The 14890-nt window shown below is 43.5% G+C and overlaps 3 protein-coding genes across 3 annotated transcripts; 2 read left to right on the forward strand and 1 right to left on the reverse strand.

Moving 5' to 3' along the window:
* Positions 1 to 5739: 5739 nt before the first annotated feature.
* LOC108060838 (cilia- and flagella-associated protein 410) lies at positions 5740 to 7847 on the reverse strand. Its single transcript, XM_070218688.1, has 2 exons — positions 7677 to 7847; positions 5740 to 7123 (listed from the first exon to the last, which is right to left on the reverse strand). Exon 2 carries the CDS (start codon positions 7103 to 7105, stop codon positions 5999 to 6001), a length of 1107 nt encoding a protein of 368 aa, XP_070074789.1. The 5' UTR covers positions 7106 to 7123; positions 7677 to 7847; the 3' UTR covers positions 5740 to 5998.
* A 276-nt stretch (positions 7848 to 8123) lies between these two features.
* LOC108060823 (microtubule-associated protein RP/EB family member 1-like) lies at positions 8124 to 8711 on the forward strand. The gene has a single exon (XM_017146717.2). The coding sequence runs from the start codon at positions 8124 to 8126 to the stop codon at positions 8709 to 8711; it is 588 nt and encodes a 195-aa protein (XP_017002206.1).
* Positions 8712 to 9373: 662 nt separating this feature from the next.
* On the forward strand, positions 9374 to 14462 carry LOC108060921 (putative ATP-dependent RNA helicase DHX57). Its single transcript, XM_017146867.3, has 6 exons — positions 9374 to 9525; positions 9590 to 10371; positions 10438 to 11724; positions 12460 to 13421; positions 13486 to 13687; positions 13756 to 14462. The coding sequence occupies exons 1-6, from the start codon at positions 9458 to 9460 to the stop codon at positions 14319 to 14321; spliced, it is 3867 nt and encodes a 1288-aa protein (XP_017002356.2). The 5' UTR covers positions 9374 to 9457; the 3' UTR covers positions 14322 to 14462.
* The last annotated feature ends 428 nt before the right edge of the window (positions 14463 to 14890 follow it).

A 14890-nucleotide genomic window follows, 5' to 3' on the forward strand; every position in this document is an offset into this window, starting at 1 on the left:
AAAGCCGGGGTCAGGTGATGCCAGTCTAGCTATTTTCCCGATCAATTTGAAAAATTTGTTAAAAAATTATTACAAAAAGAACTTTGAAAACAGAACCAGAGAAGAAAGTTGAGAAGAAAGCTAAGTAAGGGAGCAAAGGAGTAAGAATTTTTCCCATTAATTGAAATACAATTTTCTTAAACAAAGGTGATAAATAAATTTAAAAAAAAAATTTAAAAAGAAGAAAGAAAACCTTAGAAGAAATAATAAATATATGACTAACGAATATAGATCATATTTTTTGGCAAGAACTCTTACATTCAGAATTCAGAAAATACCGAATTACAAAAAACTTTCCCTTTGGGGTACTACAAAGATATTACAAAGAAACTTAGAAAGCCATATCCTAGCTTTTTTTAGCTGGGCAGCACTAGTGGGCGTGGATCTGGGGGTTATAGTGCATAGACAGAGTGGCAAAGGGCCAACTCGACGCTTTAATGACCGTTCGGTTCGGTTGGGTTTTCGGTTCGGGGACAGATCGCATGTTATGTAGTCGACCGGGCTTAGAACACCCAGAAAAATGATGGACAACATTTTAGGTCATGCATAGCCTAAAACATTTTAAATGGACTAAAAGTTCCTTTTTAGGTCATGTACTGCCTAAAAATTTAAATTTTTGGTATATTTGCCCTACTATTTAGGTCCCGTATAGCCTAATATTTTAGGTCAGCGAGGGCCTTAAAATTAATGCCTTTTACCTAAATAAATTTGCACGGAACTTTGATACCGTTTTGGCGACGCTATAATTCCCAACCAGTTATAGCGCGGCTTGCATGGTAACCCACTTCGATCGTTGAATAAGACAGCGATTTCACTGCTGAACTGTGAAGCCTCCTCGCTCCTTTTTGTGTGTTGGCATAATGACGACTTCTTGAAGACTAAGCCCGACATTGACCTCGACTTAGCTATAAACTTTTCTGTATTTACTTTATAATATTATAAATTTTTCAGTACATATTTTTAGGCCAAAGAAGGCCTACAATTTTGGATAGGGGTTTTCTCATATTTTTAGGCAGCCAATTACCTAAAATCTAGGCCAAAAATAACCCCCATTTTAGGCCTTTAATGGCCTAACAGTTTAGGTCATGGAATCCTAAATTTTAGGCCATTCAAGGACTTAGCTCCAGTTTTAGGCCAATTTTACCTAAATTCTAGGCCATTTTTTGACATTTTAGGTCATTTTTTTTTCTGGGTGAAGAGAGCAAGAGCCACCATCACGGATTACGCACTGGGTCCGAGTTTTTTATGGCCGCCAGTGAGTTGGACAACACTTCTTGACCGACGTGCTCATGTCATAAACTTAGGAAGTGGAGAATCAGACTCAGATGATCGTGATCGTAATGAAAGTGATTAGACATATTCGCTTCTGCATACTCGTGTGACGGTAATGATGATACGGACACACATAAATGTGTCACCGTGTGTGAATACCGTGAGATAGACTCGTTTTCTTTGTGTTAACAGAACTCAGTCACGATAATGCGATATGATCTGGGTTAATAAGCTTTACCGCGCACCAATCTTAGAAATCTTAACGAAATAAGAGCGAGCTATCTTAATCTAACTTTTCAATTTGTTTTCAACTGTTTAAAGAATATCTTTCAATATTAGGTAAAATGATTTGGGGAAGGATCATGAAAACACATCAAAATACAGCGTAATATTTATTTAAATAGGTACTGAAAATTAAATGATCATAGAAAGTAAACTATTTTACTATATTAATCTTAAACTACTAATTCTTTACTACGAGTATTAAGAGATGAACTTTGGATACTCATATTATGATAATGCTTTCACATACAAATATGTAGTTATTTTTGTATAACTAAAGTTATAACTAGTTATTTGTTTAAGCTATCATATTAAATTAAAATGCGATTTTAGTCTTTTCGTATTGTAAACCTTTTAAATTCTTAGGAGTAAGTATGATGTATAATATTATTGTCCATTTGGAAGTTTTATCGTGGCGTCTAAATGAGTCTCAGAATCTTAATTAAATTTCTATAGAAGAGGTTTTTACCCGGGGTGTCAGCAAGACAATCGACCATCAAGTGATCCGATTCGGATCTTTTCATGGGATCGCGTTGCAAGTACAAGTGCCCACTTGCTACATGCAAACGTGAGTGCGAGTACGAGTATATAGGAAAGAGTTCCACGTACTTACTAACCTAACCCTATAACCATATAAAACAGACTCATTATGGTGAGACTCCGACGACGATGATGACGATGATGGTGATGTGATGATGATGATGACAGCCAAGAGCAAGAGCCCATGGCTACGGGGGTTAGGGTTTCTTTTTCTTTTGGAGTATGGGGAGTACGGCGTTCGTGTGTTTTTATTCCGGGCAAAACTTATTACTAAGTAGGAGCAGATCGCGAGCAAACTGAATGAATGGAAAATTGTGGGAACAATGGAACGTTTGCCGAGCGTGAGAAATTGCCACCGCCAACGCGTCGGAGGCTTCTTCTTCTTTTTCTCCGGTGGTTTATGCCCAGAAATCTCCCAGTTTGGAGCTGGAAACTCCGAGGCTGTTTAGCACACAATGCCGCCATTAAAGGTCGTCGCTGTCTCCGAGTCTCCAAAACTCCCAGGCCCAGAAACACCATCTATATAGCCACACTTTATGTGTATATATGAATGTTTTTTACTACTCCCCCCAACTATTCCATTGCATTCGCTGGAAGTTGCGCAGATCCGATGCCAAATTGCCGTCTTTAAGTTGACTAATTTTCATTTTGGGCCGCTGCATTTTCCACTTGCCATCTGACATTTTTCATAAGCCCTCAAATATGCGCATAATTCGAATGCGATTTTAAGCGTATGTGCGAAAAGATTTCCCCTCGACCCGAGTTTTTCATGGCTTTTCAAGGTTCAATGTCTCCGGTTCCGACGGTTCCGACGTCTCCATGTGCGTGACTCGGCATTATAAGTGGGGGTCAATCGGCGGGAACATCGGTCTTTACGAATGCGACTGACTTGGCAATTATAGTTGCAGTGCTCAAGATTTTTAGCCATGTTAATTCCGCTGCATTGGGAATTGAAATTAACTAGTCGTCATTAACCAAATCTGCAGTCTAGTAAAGTAATTACTTATTAGGAACCTTAAAGATTAACATTTTTTCAATATTTTCCCTTTGTCGATATTGGCATTCTTCTTTATTGTGTTTTTTAAAACTGTTTTCTTTAAGAAAATGAAATATAAATTAGATATAAGATCTTTCATTAAAGTAGATAACAATGGATATATCTAAATAGAATTAAAAATTTTAATGAAAGAGATTAGAAAGTGCTCCTTTCAATTCTATATATTTATACCTCAAGTTTATTAATTACTATTTTGCCCGAATCATAATAAATGTAGAGGCACATCAACCATTTCCGAAACATGGCTCACAAAATTCGCTGAACTCGCTCACTTTTGGCGCACTTCAAAGCGACTAAATGAAAATTAAAGCCCGAGCGAAACGAGATCATTAAGTGAGTTCCCCTTAAATGGAGGCCATAAAAATGTTGCCGGCAACCGAAAAAATTTAGATGTAAGAATTGTCATTAGAAGGAAATCGCTTACAATGCTTTAAACCGACTCGTCTCTAGAACACTGGAAAAAATCAAGCAATAGAAGGAAAATTTCTGCTTTTAAATTAAGCAAAATTTAGTAAAATAAAGGCGAATAAAATAGGTATGGAATGTTTTTAGAAAATCGAAGACAATATGGGCACTTCCAAAAAAAAGTCCACCAAGCCTAAAACCTTGAAACTTGAATAAAACATATTTCCACATGATTTTGCCCCGATATTAGTTTCTAATTAGTTGGATACTGAGCTTAACTACAAATTTGGAGTATAGTTTGATTATTTTTATGACAAACCCCACCAATATACGCAAAAATCAGTTTTTGGCTATTTTTTTGTTATTTTTTGGACCTGTCTTCTGTTGTAAATTTATCCTATAGGAATGCTAATATGTGACATTTTTCTGTACTGAATGCTTCATTCACATGCTAAACTATTAAGTTAAAAGCAAAACATCCAGCAATTGAGAGATAGAGGTAAAGAAATCCGCTTTACAAAACAGTCGGAAAAAATGTCCCGAGCGACATGTCCCGAGCGAATGTGGTTGAAACTGCATAAAAAAAAAACGGCAAAGAATTTTTGAGTAAAACCAAAAGCATTTCACAGCGACATGTTTGAACAACATTCTAAAAAAAAATCGCATTCAAATATTCCATCAGAATTTGCTAATTTCTGGTGTTGTATGAACTTCCCCGAAATCCACTTCTATTTTTGTCCCGAGCGAATACGGCAGTTTTTTACCGATATCTTAAAAACTAAAAGTGGTACAAAATTAAGATTTTTACCAAAAATAGAGCTTGGGAAGAGTGAAAAGAAAAGCCCATAATTAAAATTAAAATCCATTGTTTTACAATTTTTTTTCAACTTTAAAGGTGTGCAAATGTCCCGAGCGACATTTTGGAAGTGCCCATATATATATTTTTATTGTAATAAATTTTATAAAATACCGATCTTTTGAAGGAAGCTCAATCCATAAATGGAAATCATATTGGGGTAGTTATTTTTAAGGAAATTCCTGTTTATTTGGATATTTAAGAAAACAGATTTCCATAAATGTATTTCTAATTTATTTTTGATAATATAATAACATTTTCAAGTGTGTGTTATACTTCTCGGACGTCTTCTTCTTGGCCCGCCCCGCATCAAATTCACCTAACTGGCTTTTAATTGTCGAAGACGGAGAGCAGGAGGAGGTGGAGAGGTGTCTGTTTTCCTATCTTTTCCCGGGCTCACATGTCTGCTAGTGTCGGTGACAAAAAACAAACAGAAAACGAAAAACGAACCCATGCAGAGTTGCCATTCCTATTCCTATGTGGCATGTAACTCTATTTACGACTGCCAAGAGTCGCCCTTTGTTGTAAACCGGAAAAGTCGCAGTGTTTACCTGTTGGCCATATCTCTATCATGATCGCGCCCCGAGATTTCCTGGTAGTTGCAAAACCAAACTCATCTGGCCAAAGACGCCACGAGCTCATCTTGCGACAGTGATTAACGAGACAAATGACAGGCATATTCGGAGGACTTCCTAATTATTTGTCATTGGCATAAAAAGATAACTTAATTAGTTGTTTAATTTAAATTCCCTTTAAGGAAAGTACCACTCCTTGGGACTTTTTTTAAAGAGATTATTAAAAGATCCCCATAAATATCGTTTTCTGTATTTCCAATGAATTAGGTAATGTACACTAATGGAAATTCTCGACTTTGGTTTTTGACAAGCATATGTATTTTATTTTTTTGTTTTTTTGCTGTAACTTGGTCAAAAATGGTCTTACACCAAAAATACACACTGTTTTGAACAGATAACAAAATAATAAATAAATCTATAACACTTTCCGGGCGATCTTAAAAAGGTCCAGGTTTAAATGCCAATCGATAGGAAATTTAATAACGAGTTCAGAAAAGTATGACAATCCATATTTGGATCAATATTTTTATTGTTACGGTCAAAAAACTGTTTTTTTTTAGAAATTCAGGACCTTGGTTTTTGACAAAAATATGAATTTTTTCTTTTCGTTTTTTTGCTTTAACTTTGCCAAAAATATTCTTAATAATAATCTTAATAAATAAATCCATGACTTCAAGGCTTAAGCCTTACTTTAAATTTAAAAAAGCTAAAGATTTGTACTGTTTCTGTCTTTTATTATCATTATTAAAACGTATAAACCTTTAGAAGAGGTCAAAAAAGAATCGCACGATCGGAAGAATCTTATGGAGCTTTAATTATCATGTGGATGTCATCCTTCTGCAACTTTCCTCTCACGAAGACAGATTGTTCCTCCAGTTGTGTAATATCCAGGCGACTACTTCTTAAAACCGAACAATAATTTGGAAATAATTAAACTGATAACGCGAACTATCAAGGACCAAAGGAGCGGGGTCAGTAGTTCATCGACTGGCTGGTCACCTGGTCGTGGATGGCATGGCTGAGGGCCTCCAGAGTGGGTGGGTCCATTTCGCGGATGAGGCACAAGGCGGCCGAGAGGAGGTTGGCATTCTGGCGGTAGCGTCGCTGCTGCTCAGTGCTCCCTTGATAATAGGAGTTGGAGGCCCCCTGCTGCTGGGAACCCGATCCCTGTGGCGAAACACTGGCCACCACGGGCTCATGGCGACGCGATTCGATGGCCTCCAGTCGGTTCTGGGCCATCAACATGGCTGCAGCAGCTGCCGTGGCGGCCGAAGTGGCGATGATCCCTCCCCGGTGAGCTCCACCTCCAAGTGGAGGAGATCGCTGACCGCCACGTGGCGGTGACATGCGCATGTGGTCATTGGCGGATCCTCCTCGAACTCCCACTGCCTCCAATTCGGCCGCATCCCCGCCAGCTCTTCTGTTGGCCACTCTGGGCGACCTGGGCGACTCGGGCAGCTCCATGGCCATCGCCTCCTCATCGAAGGTTACCCCCTGCTGGCGCCGCTCCCGCTCGATGCGATCGCGATAGGCCTTGGCCTTGGCACTGGCACTAGGACTGGATGAGCTGGAGCTGCCGGAGGAGCCACTGGAGCTGGGCTTCCCAGCTGCTGGCATCTCGGCCACCGGAGAAACGATGGCACTGGTCGGCATCGGATAATATTCGTTATGCAGGGCCGCCTGCAGTTCTTGCTCGCAAACGTCCACGTTGTCCAGCTTCTTCAGCTGCGGCAGCTTGCGCAGCACACTGGGCCTATAGGCCTTGCCGGCATTATCCGAGCACGGATTGTTGGCCAGCCACAGGGAGGTCAGGGAACGGGCATTGGAAAGGTGGTCAAGTTCCTCGAAGCTCAAGATCTCGTTCTTGCGCAAGTAGAGCTCCTTCAGTTGTTGGCAATTCTGCAGGCTGCTCAGCGTGTTGATCCTGTTCACACTGAGCGCCAGGACCTCCAGGCGAGGCATCTTCAGACAGATGGAGATGTCATCCAGATCGCTGCCCCAGGCATTCAGCCTCTCCGCCTTGCGGTAGTCAGAGACCTTCGACTTGGCCTCCACCATTTGCTCCGTGAGACGTACCATCTCGAGGATGACGATGATCTGGCGGTGGAGAGCAGATATTATGGGTATCAAAACATAAATATTGGCCTATAGAATTTAATTTTAATAGAATTGTAATAGAAAGTATTTGAGATTGAGGTTTTTTTTTTGATAAAATTAAAACTTAAAATTCTTAAATTACCAATTGTTTTTAAATTTTATACTTTCAAATTTAAAATTTATAAAAAAACAGCAAATTGTAATTTAATTGTAATAAAAAGTTTTCGAAATTGAGGCTTTTTTATTAAAAAACATTTTATCATATTAAAATCAAAGTTTAAAAATCTTACACTACCAATAGTTTTTAAATTAAATACTTCTAGCCTTAAAGTTTTAAAAACCGCAATATTCATAAATTTTTCAATTGTATTTCAAATAAATGGGTTTACTTTGTTTTTCATGTCACAGTGTGACATTTTCTTTTATTTTTTTCCTGAATAAATTGCACGGGGCAGCTCTTCACCGTGTGTTCTACAGTGTACGTGAGTAACAGAGGATGGGCAGAACAGTTAGTTCCCCATGCTCACTTAGTAGATGAACATCGCACACTCACCTCTTTAGCGCTTAGGCTTTGGTCTGTAAAAAGAAAAACCGAAATTTTACGAAGAGATATCGAGAAAATTTCTTAAAAATCTGAATACAAAAAAAATTTCCCCGAAATAAACGAATACAAATTTAGCTGGGATTCCGACGTGCTCGCTCGGAGTGTTAGGAACTGACTGAGGACTGAGGGGCCCCCGGCACCGAAATACAACTTCCACATAATGCAAAGCCTACTATTGCAAAAGTATTTTAAATTGTTCCAAATAATCACCGTTTTTCAAAAACCCAGGCAAAGTAGGCATGTGACAGAAAAATCACAAGCTTTTCCTGAACAGTGAGCACTATCGGCATTCACGTATCATACTTCGTTGCGAACGAACAACAAATTATTTTTAAAAATTCAATAAGCTTTTGTGAACTATTAGATATTGAGATTTTATACATTTTCAAAGCAAGTATGGAGAAGCTGGAGGCTCATATGAAAGTTTCCAAAATAGTTCGCGAGTGGGTGAATGAGAAGCTCAACACCGATATCCAGTGCATAGAGGAATTGTGCTCAGGGGCCATTTACTGTCAGTTTCTGGACATGATTTTTGAGAAAGTCGTCCCCATGAAGGATGTTATTTTCGAGACAAATGAAATCGCTCATTTCAGGAAGAACTTTGCAGTGTTGCAGCAATGTTTTCATGAACTGCAGATTCCCCTGGAGATTCCAGTCGAAAAGCTGGTTTGGTGTGACTTCGACGCCAACCTGAACTTCGCCGCAAAGTTCTACAATGTCTTTAAGGAACTTAGCACGAAAAATCAGCTTCGTCAGGAGAAATACAATGCACTGGCTGCCCGGAACTACCACAAATTCTCGCTCGCAGCACCCACTTTTGTTTCCCGTGGCCACGATGCCTGCAAATCCCCACGAGCTGAAATATGCCAACTAGATCTGGAGCTGAAGAAAGCCGATAAAGACGTCGTAAACGAGGACTTGACCCAGTTGGAGCCGAAGGACCATAAAAGCACCATGAAGTCCATCAGCTTTGTTATACCCTAGGGGAAAAACTAAAAGCATTTCCCCATTAATAAAACCCCCCTTTCGGATCATAAAAATCTTTCTTATTATGGCTATTATCTTAAGAAGACCTCCCATTACAGACCGATCACTGCATATACAAGAGTTTAAATGGGTGTAGAATGAGCCAAAGCGAAAAAATCTTAGAAGAAAATTACTTCCTCGGTTCATTATGTCTATTCTTCTAGTTTTGGAATATTATTAAACTATTTTTGAACTTCCAAATCTCGTTTTTAAGGTTATGCTGGTAAAGGGTAATAACTTTAAATTATTTAATATCGATAATTTGGCGGCTTTCGCTGACACCGATTATATATCGAGTTTGATGGTCACACCGTCAGAGCTGCATATTTAGCTTTTTTGTAGCTGGGTTTTTATGGCTATAAATATATTATTTTTTTTTTTCTTTTGGGATTAAAATATGAACTTACTCTGGCATCAACCTAAATAATTTTTTATAATTTTTAATTTTTTTTAATTTTAATTTTAATATGTTACATTTATTTTTTATTTTATTAAGGTACACATTTTTTATTTGTGTGTATATTTTTGACACTAGATTTCATAACAAAACAATATTTTTAAGAAACATAAATTGATCACAATATCAAACTTTATAGTTTCAAGCCATTTAGCTTTTTGACACATCGAAAGTAGCCGAGTTGGCAGCACTATTAGGCGTTTGTTGTGAAATATACCTGATTTACGTTTGCCATTTTCCGGTGGCCATGGACGAATCCTCGCGACAGCACATGGAGGACTGCTTCCTGCGCAGCCCCAGCGACATCCGCACCACGTGAGTACGCCTGGGTTAACCCGCCGATGGCCACATCCCACTGATATTCCAAATTTCCCAAAAGCAACGTGCCCGCGGTGCCGAAATCGCAGGCGGCGGACAACAAGTCGCGGAAAACGGAGCTCCATGTCCTTCGGCTGAACGACGAGTCGCGCCAAATGACCATGGACACGCTGCGCCAGATCCACGGGCCCGACTTCCGGCTGGACGACATCAGCAAGTACAAGGATCGCGGACGCGGCGGCCACGGCGTGAAGCACTCCTACTGGCAGGATCGCGGCACTTTGGTGGTCCAGAGCATGCAGGGCGTGAGCTCCACGCGTGGCAGCGACAGCGACGGCGATCGCCTGCGTCGCTATGCTCTGGCCAAGCTGGAGAACTACGGCTTCCAGGCCGTCCACTGTCTGGAGGCCTATGATCACTGCTCCGGCGACACGGAGGCTGCTTTGCTGTTGCTCTACCGCCGCTACATGAGGATTCCGGAGGAGGAGCAGCTGCATCTGGAGCCGCCAGGCGAACAGGAGCTGCTCGATATGCGCGCTGAGGAAAAGGAGGCCCTGGAGTCCATCTACGACCAGGCGTATGAGGAGCGCGAGGCGAATCGGGTGTGGAATCTGAAGTTCCGCATCGACCACCTGCTGGCCCACAGTCCCTCGGAGGTGCGGAAGGCTAGGGAGGCGGTCCTGGCCGCCGCCGCTGCCGCTGCCCAGGCTGCGCTGGACAAGAAGAAGAAGGCGCCGCAGCGGTGTCGCAACTTTGACCGCGACGGCACCTGCAAATACGGCCCCAAGTGTAGGTTCGCCCACTTGCCGCCGCAGCCAGCGGATGAGGACATGGTTAAGAAGGGTTAGCCATTGCTACTATATATTTTGTTACCTTTTTTGGGTGCTAATAGAGTCTCTTATCTTTCAGATACCCTCGACGAGAACGACAACGAGCTGTGGTTCCATGTGGAGGTCCGCTTTCCGCCCGGCAGTCGCTATCCTTATGAGGCGCCCTTTGTCTACCTGAAAACCACCTGCCACGACATTCCGCACGAGCTGCGTCTCCGCTACGCCCGCCATTTGTACAGGGAAGCCAGGGAGATCTGCAGGGATGGCATTCCCTGTGTCTACAGCATCTGCGACCTGTTGCAGTCGAATGAACAGCTGGCTGGGCGCCTGGACACCTCGGCCTTCCCGTCGCCCAAGCGTTCGCTATTCCACGATGAGCCGGAGGGCGGTGGCGAGGATTTAGATGGTCAGCGTAAGGAGGCGCCGAGACCTACGCATTACGCGCGCGGGCAGACGTCGCGGAACGAGGGAGGCCATCAGCGGAATGCGGAGGCGCAGGCCCGCGAGAATCGTCGCCTGCTGCAGCAGTTCGTGGAGCGGCGCAAGGAGGAGCGCTACCAGAAGGTCATCGATGGTAGGAAGCAGCTGCCTGCATTCGCCGAAATCGAACGCATTTTGGCGCTCATCGAAAGCTCGCCGGTGGTGGTGATTTCGGGTGAAACGGGCTGCGGCAAGAGTACCCAAGTGCCGCAGTTCATCCTGGACAACTGGTTCTTTCGCTCGCTCCAACTGCCGGCGAAGGAGAACCTCCCGCACGTGGAGATCATCTGCACGCAACCACGACGCCTGTCGGCCATCGGAGTGGCGGAGCGCGTGGCTGCCGAGCGACTGGATCGCATTGGCCAACTGGTGGGCTACCAGATACGGCTGGAGAACAAGGTGTCACAGAGCACGCGGCTGAGTTTCTGCACCACCGGCATCCTGCTGCGCCGCTTGGCCTCCGATCCGCTGCTCGAGAGCGTCACCCATGTGATAGTGGACGAGGTGCATGAGCGTTCCGAGGAGTCGGACTTTCTGCTGCTCATCTTGAAGAATTTGCTGCGGGAGCGCAAGGATCTTAAGGTTATCCTCATGTCGGCCACGCTGAATGCCACACTCTTTTCGGAATACTTTGGCGGAGCTCCCGTCTTGGATATTCCCGGTCGCACCTTCCCCGTCCAGCAGCTCTTCCTCGAGGATATCCTCGAGATGAGCGACTTTGTCATGGAGTACGACACGAAGTACTGCCGCAAGCTGAAGAAGCAGGAGCAGGATGTCCTGGAGCGCGAGCTGGAGTACGCCGATGTCCAGGCTTCGGGCCAGGCGCCGGGCAAGAAGATCAAGGACGAGAAACTAACGCTGGCCGAGACCTATCAGAGATATGCGGGTGAGTGGAAAGAAAATCACTTCTTATGATTATTCTCTTGCAGAGGGTATTATAATTCCAGTCAGAAGTTTGCAACCCCCATAAAGTATATATATTCTTGATCAGCATCACTAGACGAGTCGATCTAGCCTTGTCCGTATGTCCGTTCGTCTGTCCGTCCGTTTCTACGCAAACTAGTCCCTCAGTTTTTAAGCTATCGGCTTGAAACTTTCCCAAAAGACTTCTTTCTATTGCAGGTAGTATATAAATCGGAACCGGCCGGATCGGACAACTATATCTTATAGCTCCCATAGGAAGGATTGGAAAAAAAACGTTAAAAAAATCTACCTTCGGTGTTTTTTGAAATATTACCTTCCACTCTTGGGAATATTATTTTTTAAATACTTATGAATTTCGAATAAAATTTAGAAAAAATCGGAACATAAGAACGGTCGGAAACTTAATGGGAAAGTAATAGGAAATAAATTTTAGCTTCATTGGTTTTTATTGTATTCTCTTCTACTCTGGGATACGACTCTTTTTAGATATTTCCGAATTTCAATTTTAATTTTATCAAAATTTAACTACTATATCATATAGCTGCCATTGGAACGATCGGAAAATTAATAAGAAATAATATGAAATTGAACAATTTTGCGATTTGTAAATTAATAGAAATGATCTGCAAGGGTATATAAGCTTCGGCTGGCCGAAGCTAGCTTCCTTTCTTGTTTTTAACTTATATTCCCTCTTTAGACTACAGCAAGCCGACGTGCAAGAGTATTTACCTGATGGAGCCGATGACCATCAACCCGGAACTGATTGAATCCGTACTCAAATACATTGTTGAGGGCGCCCACGACTGGCCACGCGAGGGCACCATCCTCATCTTTCTGCCCGGCTTCGGGGAGATCCAAACGGTGCACGATTCCCTGCTCGATAACGCGCTCTTCTCGCCAAGGGCTGGCAAATTTATCCTGGTGCCGCTGCACTCGGCCCTTTCTGGCGAGGATCAGGCACTGGTCTTCAAGAAAGCGCCGCCAGGGAAACGAAAGATCGTGCTAAGCACAAACATCGCCGAGACCTCGGTGACCATCGACGATTGTGTCTTTGTGGTGGACTGCGGCCTGATGAAGGAGAAGTGCTTCGACTCGAACCGCAACATGGAGTCGCTGGACCTGGTCTGGGTCTCCCGTGCGAATGCCAAGCAGCGCAAGGGTCGTGCGGGTCGTGTGATGCCCGGCGTGTGCATTCACCTGTACACCAGTCATCGGTATCACCAGCACATCCTGCCCCAGCCGGTGCCGGAGATCCAGCGTGTGCCGCTCGAGCAAATTGTGCTGCGCATCAAGACCCTGCAGACGTTCGCCTCGCGCAACACGCTCTCCGTTCTCCTCGAGACTTTGGAGGCGCCCACGGAGGACAGTGTTCTGGGTGCCCTGACACGTTTGCGCGATGTGGGTGCTCTCGATGCGGAGGATCAGTTGACGCCGCTGGGCCATCATCTCGCTGCCCTGCCCGTCGACGTGCGCATCGGCAAGCTGATGCTGTACGGAGCGATCTTCCAGTGCCTGGACAGCGTCCTCACCATCGCCGCCTGCCTGAGCAACAAGTCGCCGTTCGTGAGTCCGCTGAGCAAGCGCACGGAGGCGGATAAGTGCAAGCGGCAGTTTGCCCTGGGCAACAGCGATCACCTCACCGTGCTGAATGCTTACAGGGTGGGTTATCTATCAGTAGCCCCTAAATTAATTAATTAATAATTATAATCTCTTTCCCCCATAGAAATGGCTGGATGTGGCGCGTAGGGGAAACTATGCGGCCAGCAGAAACTATGCCAGCGAGCACTTTTTGTCGCTAAACACGCTTGAAACAATAGCCGACCTCAAGTACCAGTACCTGGAGCTACTCGTTTCCATTGGCTTTGTGCCCATCAATGTGCCGCGAAGGCGCAAGAATGCCGCCGATAATATTCTGACACTAACGGGTATGAATATAGAATTATATTCTTCTCCTTTCAAGCCTAGAAATTATAGAAAATTTATTTCCCCTCAGGTGTGGAGCAAAATCACAATGGCGACAACAACCGGCTGCTCACCTCGCTCCTCTGCGCTGCCCTCTATCCGAATATCGTTAAGATAATGACGCCCGAGCGCGTCTACGTCCAGACGGCTGGCGGTGCTGTGCCGCGCGAGCCGAGCCACCAGGATCTGCGTTTCAAGACGCGCGGCGATGGCTATGTGAAGATCCATCCGTCGTCCGTCAACTCGCATGTGGCCGTCTTCCAGGCGCCCTTTCTTGTCTACCAGGAGAAGGTGCGCACCAGCGCCATTTACATCAGGGACTGCTCAATGCTGCCGCTCATCGCCATGGTCCTCTTCGCCGGCAGCGACTTTAAGGTGGAGCTGCACGACGGCGACTTTCTCTTTCTGCTGGAAAGCGGATGGATCATACTGAAGGCCCACGACCTCGAGACCGCCGAAATGGTGCAGTGCCTGCGGGCCGAGATGATCAAGCTGCTGGAGGAGAAGATTCGCGATCCGTGCCTTAATCTGTTGCACCACAAGAACGGCTGCCGGATGATCGGCAACATTGTTCACCTGATCAGTAAAAATAGCTGAGATGCTCATATTTCCCCGACTACCCAAATCGTTTGTACATTTTGTGTAATAGCTGTTGTAGCCGATATTTAAAATGCCTGTAATATACATACGCCAAACGAGACCAATAACGGGTAACCGAATCGATGGCTTTAAACCACGCTCCATAGGACTTATTTAATGGGAAATAGAGGAGTGGATTCTTCAATAAGATTTACATTGTTTACTGCCTCATCATTGAATCATCTTTTTTTTGTCTAGCTAAAAAGCCCACATACTGTTTGTAATAGATCAATTTTATTTTTATGTACCGCTAATACTGATTTGTCAAGTTTAATAAACGATCATTATTTATATCATGCCTGTTAGAGCCTTGATTTCATGTGTTATCAATCAACTTGGGTCTCGCATGTAGAATTGATTGATTGATTGAATTGCAAAGATAAATATCAAAATTATGACTAATATTAAATAATTTAATATATTATTTAACAATTTAAAAAATAGTTATATTTTACAGAAAATTTATTTATGTTGGTTAGGGATTTCTGCAAGATTATTTCCTTAAGATCATCTGAGGTGCTTCGAAG

Source organism: Drosophila takahashii, chromosome X (assembly GCF_030179915.1).
Source record: "Drosophila takahashii strain IR98-3 E-12201 chromosome X, DtakHiC1v2, whole genome shotgun sequence".
NCBI classification, from domain to species: Eukaryota; Metazoa; Arthropoda; class Insecta; order Diptera; family Drosophilidae; genus Drosophila; species Drosophila takahashii.

Excerpts from the sequence above, each read along its gene's own strand:
- LOC108060838 (XM_070218688.1), bottom strand. The coding sequence starts at position 7,105 with ATGGTACGTCTCACGGAGCAAATGGTGGAGGCCAAGTCGAAGGTCTCT.
- LOC108060823 (XM_017146717.2), top strand. The coding sequence starts at position 8,124 with ATGGAGAAGCTGGAGGCTCATATGAAAGTTTCCAAAATAGTTCGCGAG.
- LOC108060921 (XM_017146867.3), top strand. The coding sequence starts at position 9,458 with ATGGACGAATCCTCGCGACAGCACATGGAGGACTGCTTCCTGCGCAGC. Across the intron at positions 11,725-12,459 it reads GACCTATCAGAGATATGCGG|ACTACAGCAAGCCGACGTGC; the intron begins GTGAGTGGAAAG and ends TTCCCTCTTTAG. Across the intron at positions 13,422-13,485 it reads CCGTGCTGAATGCTTACAGG|AAATGGCTGGATGTGGCGCG; the intron begins GTGGGTTATCTA and ends TTTCCCCCATAG.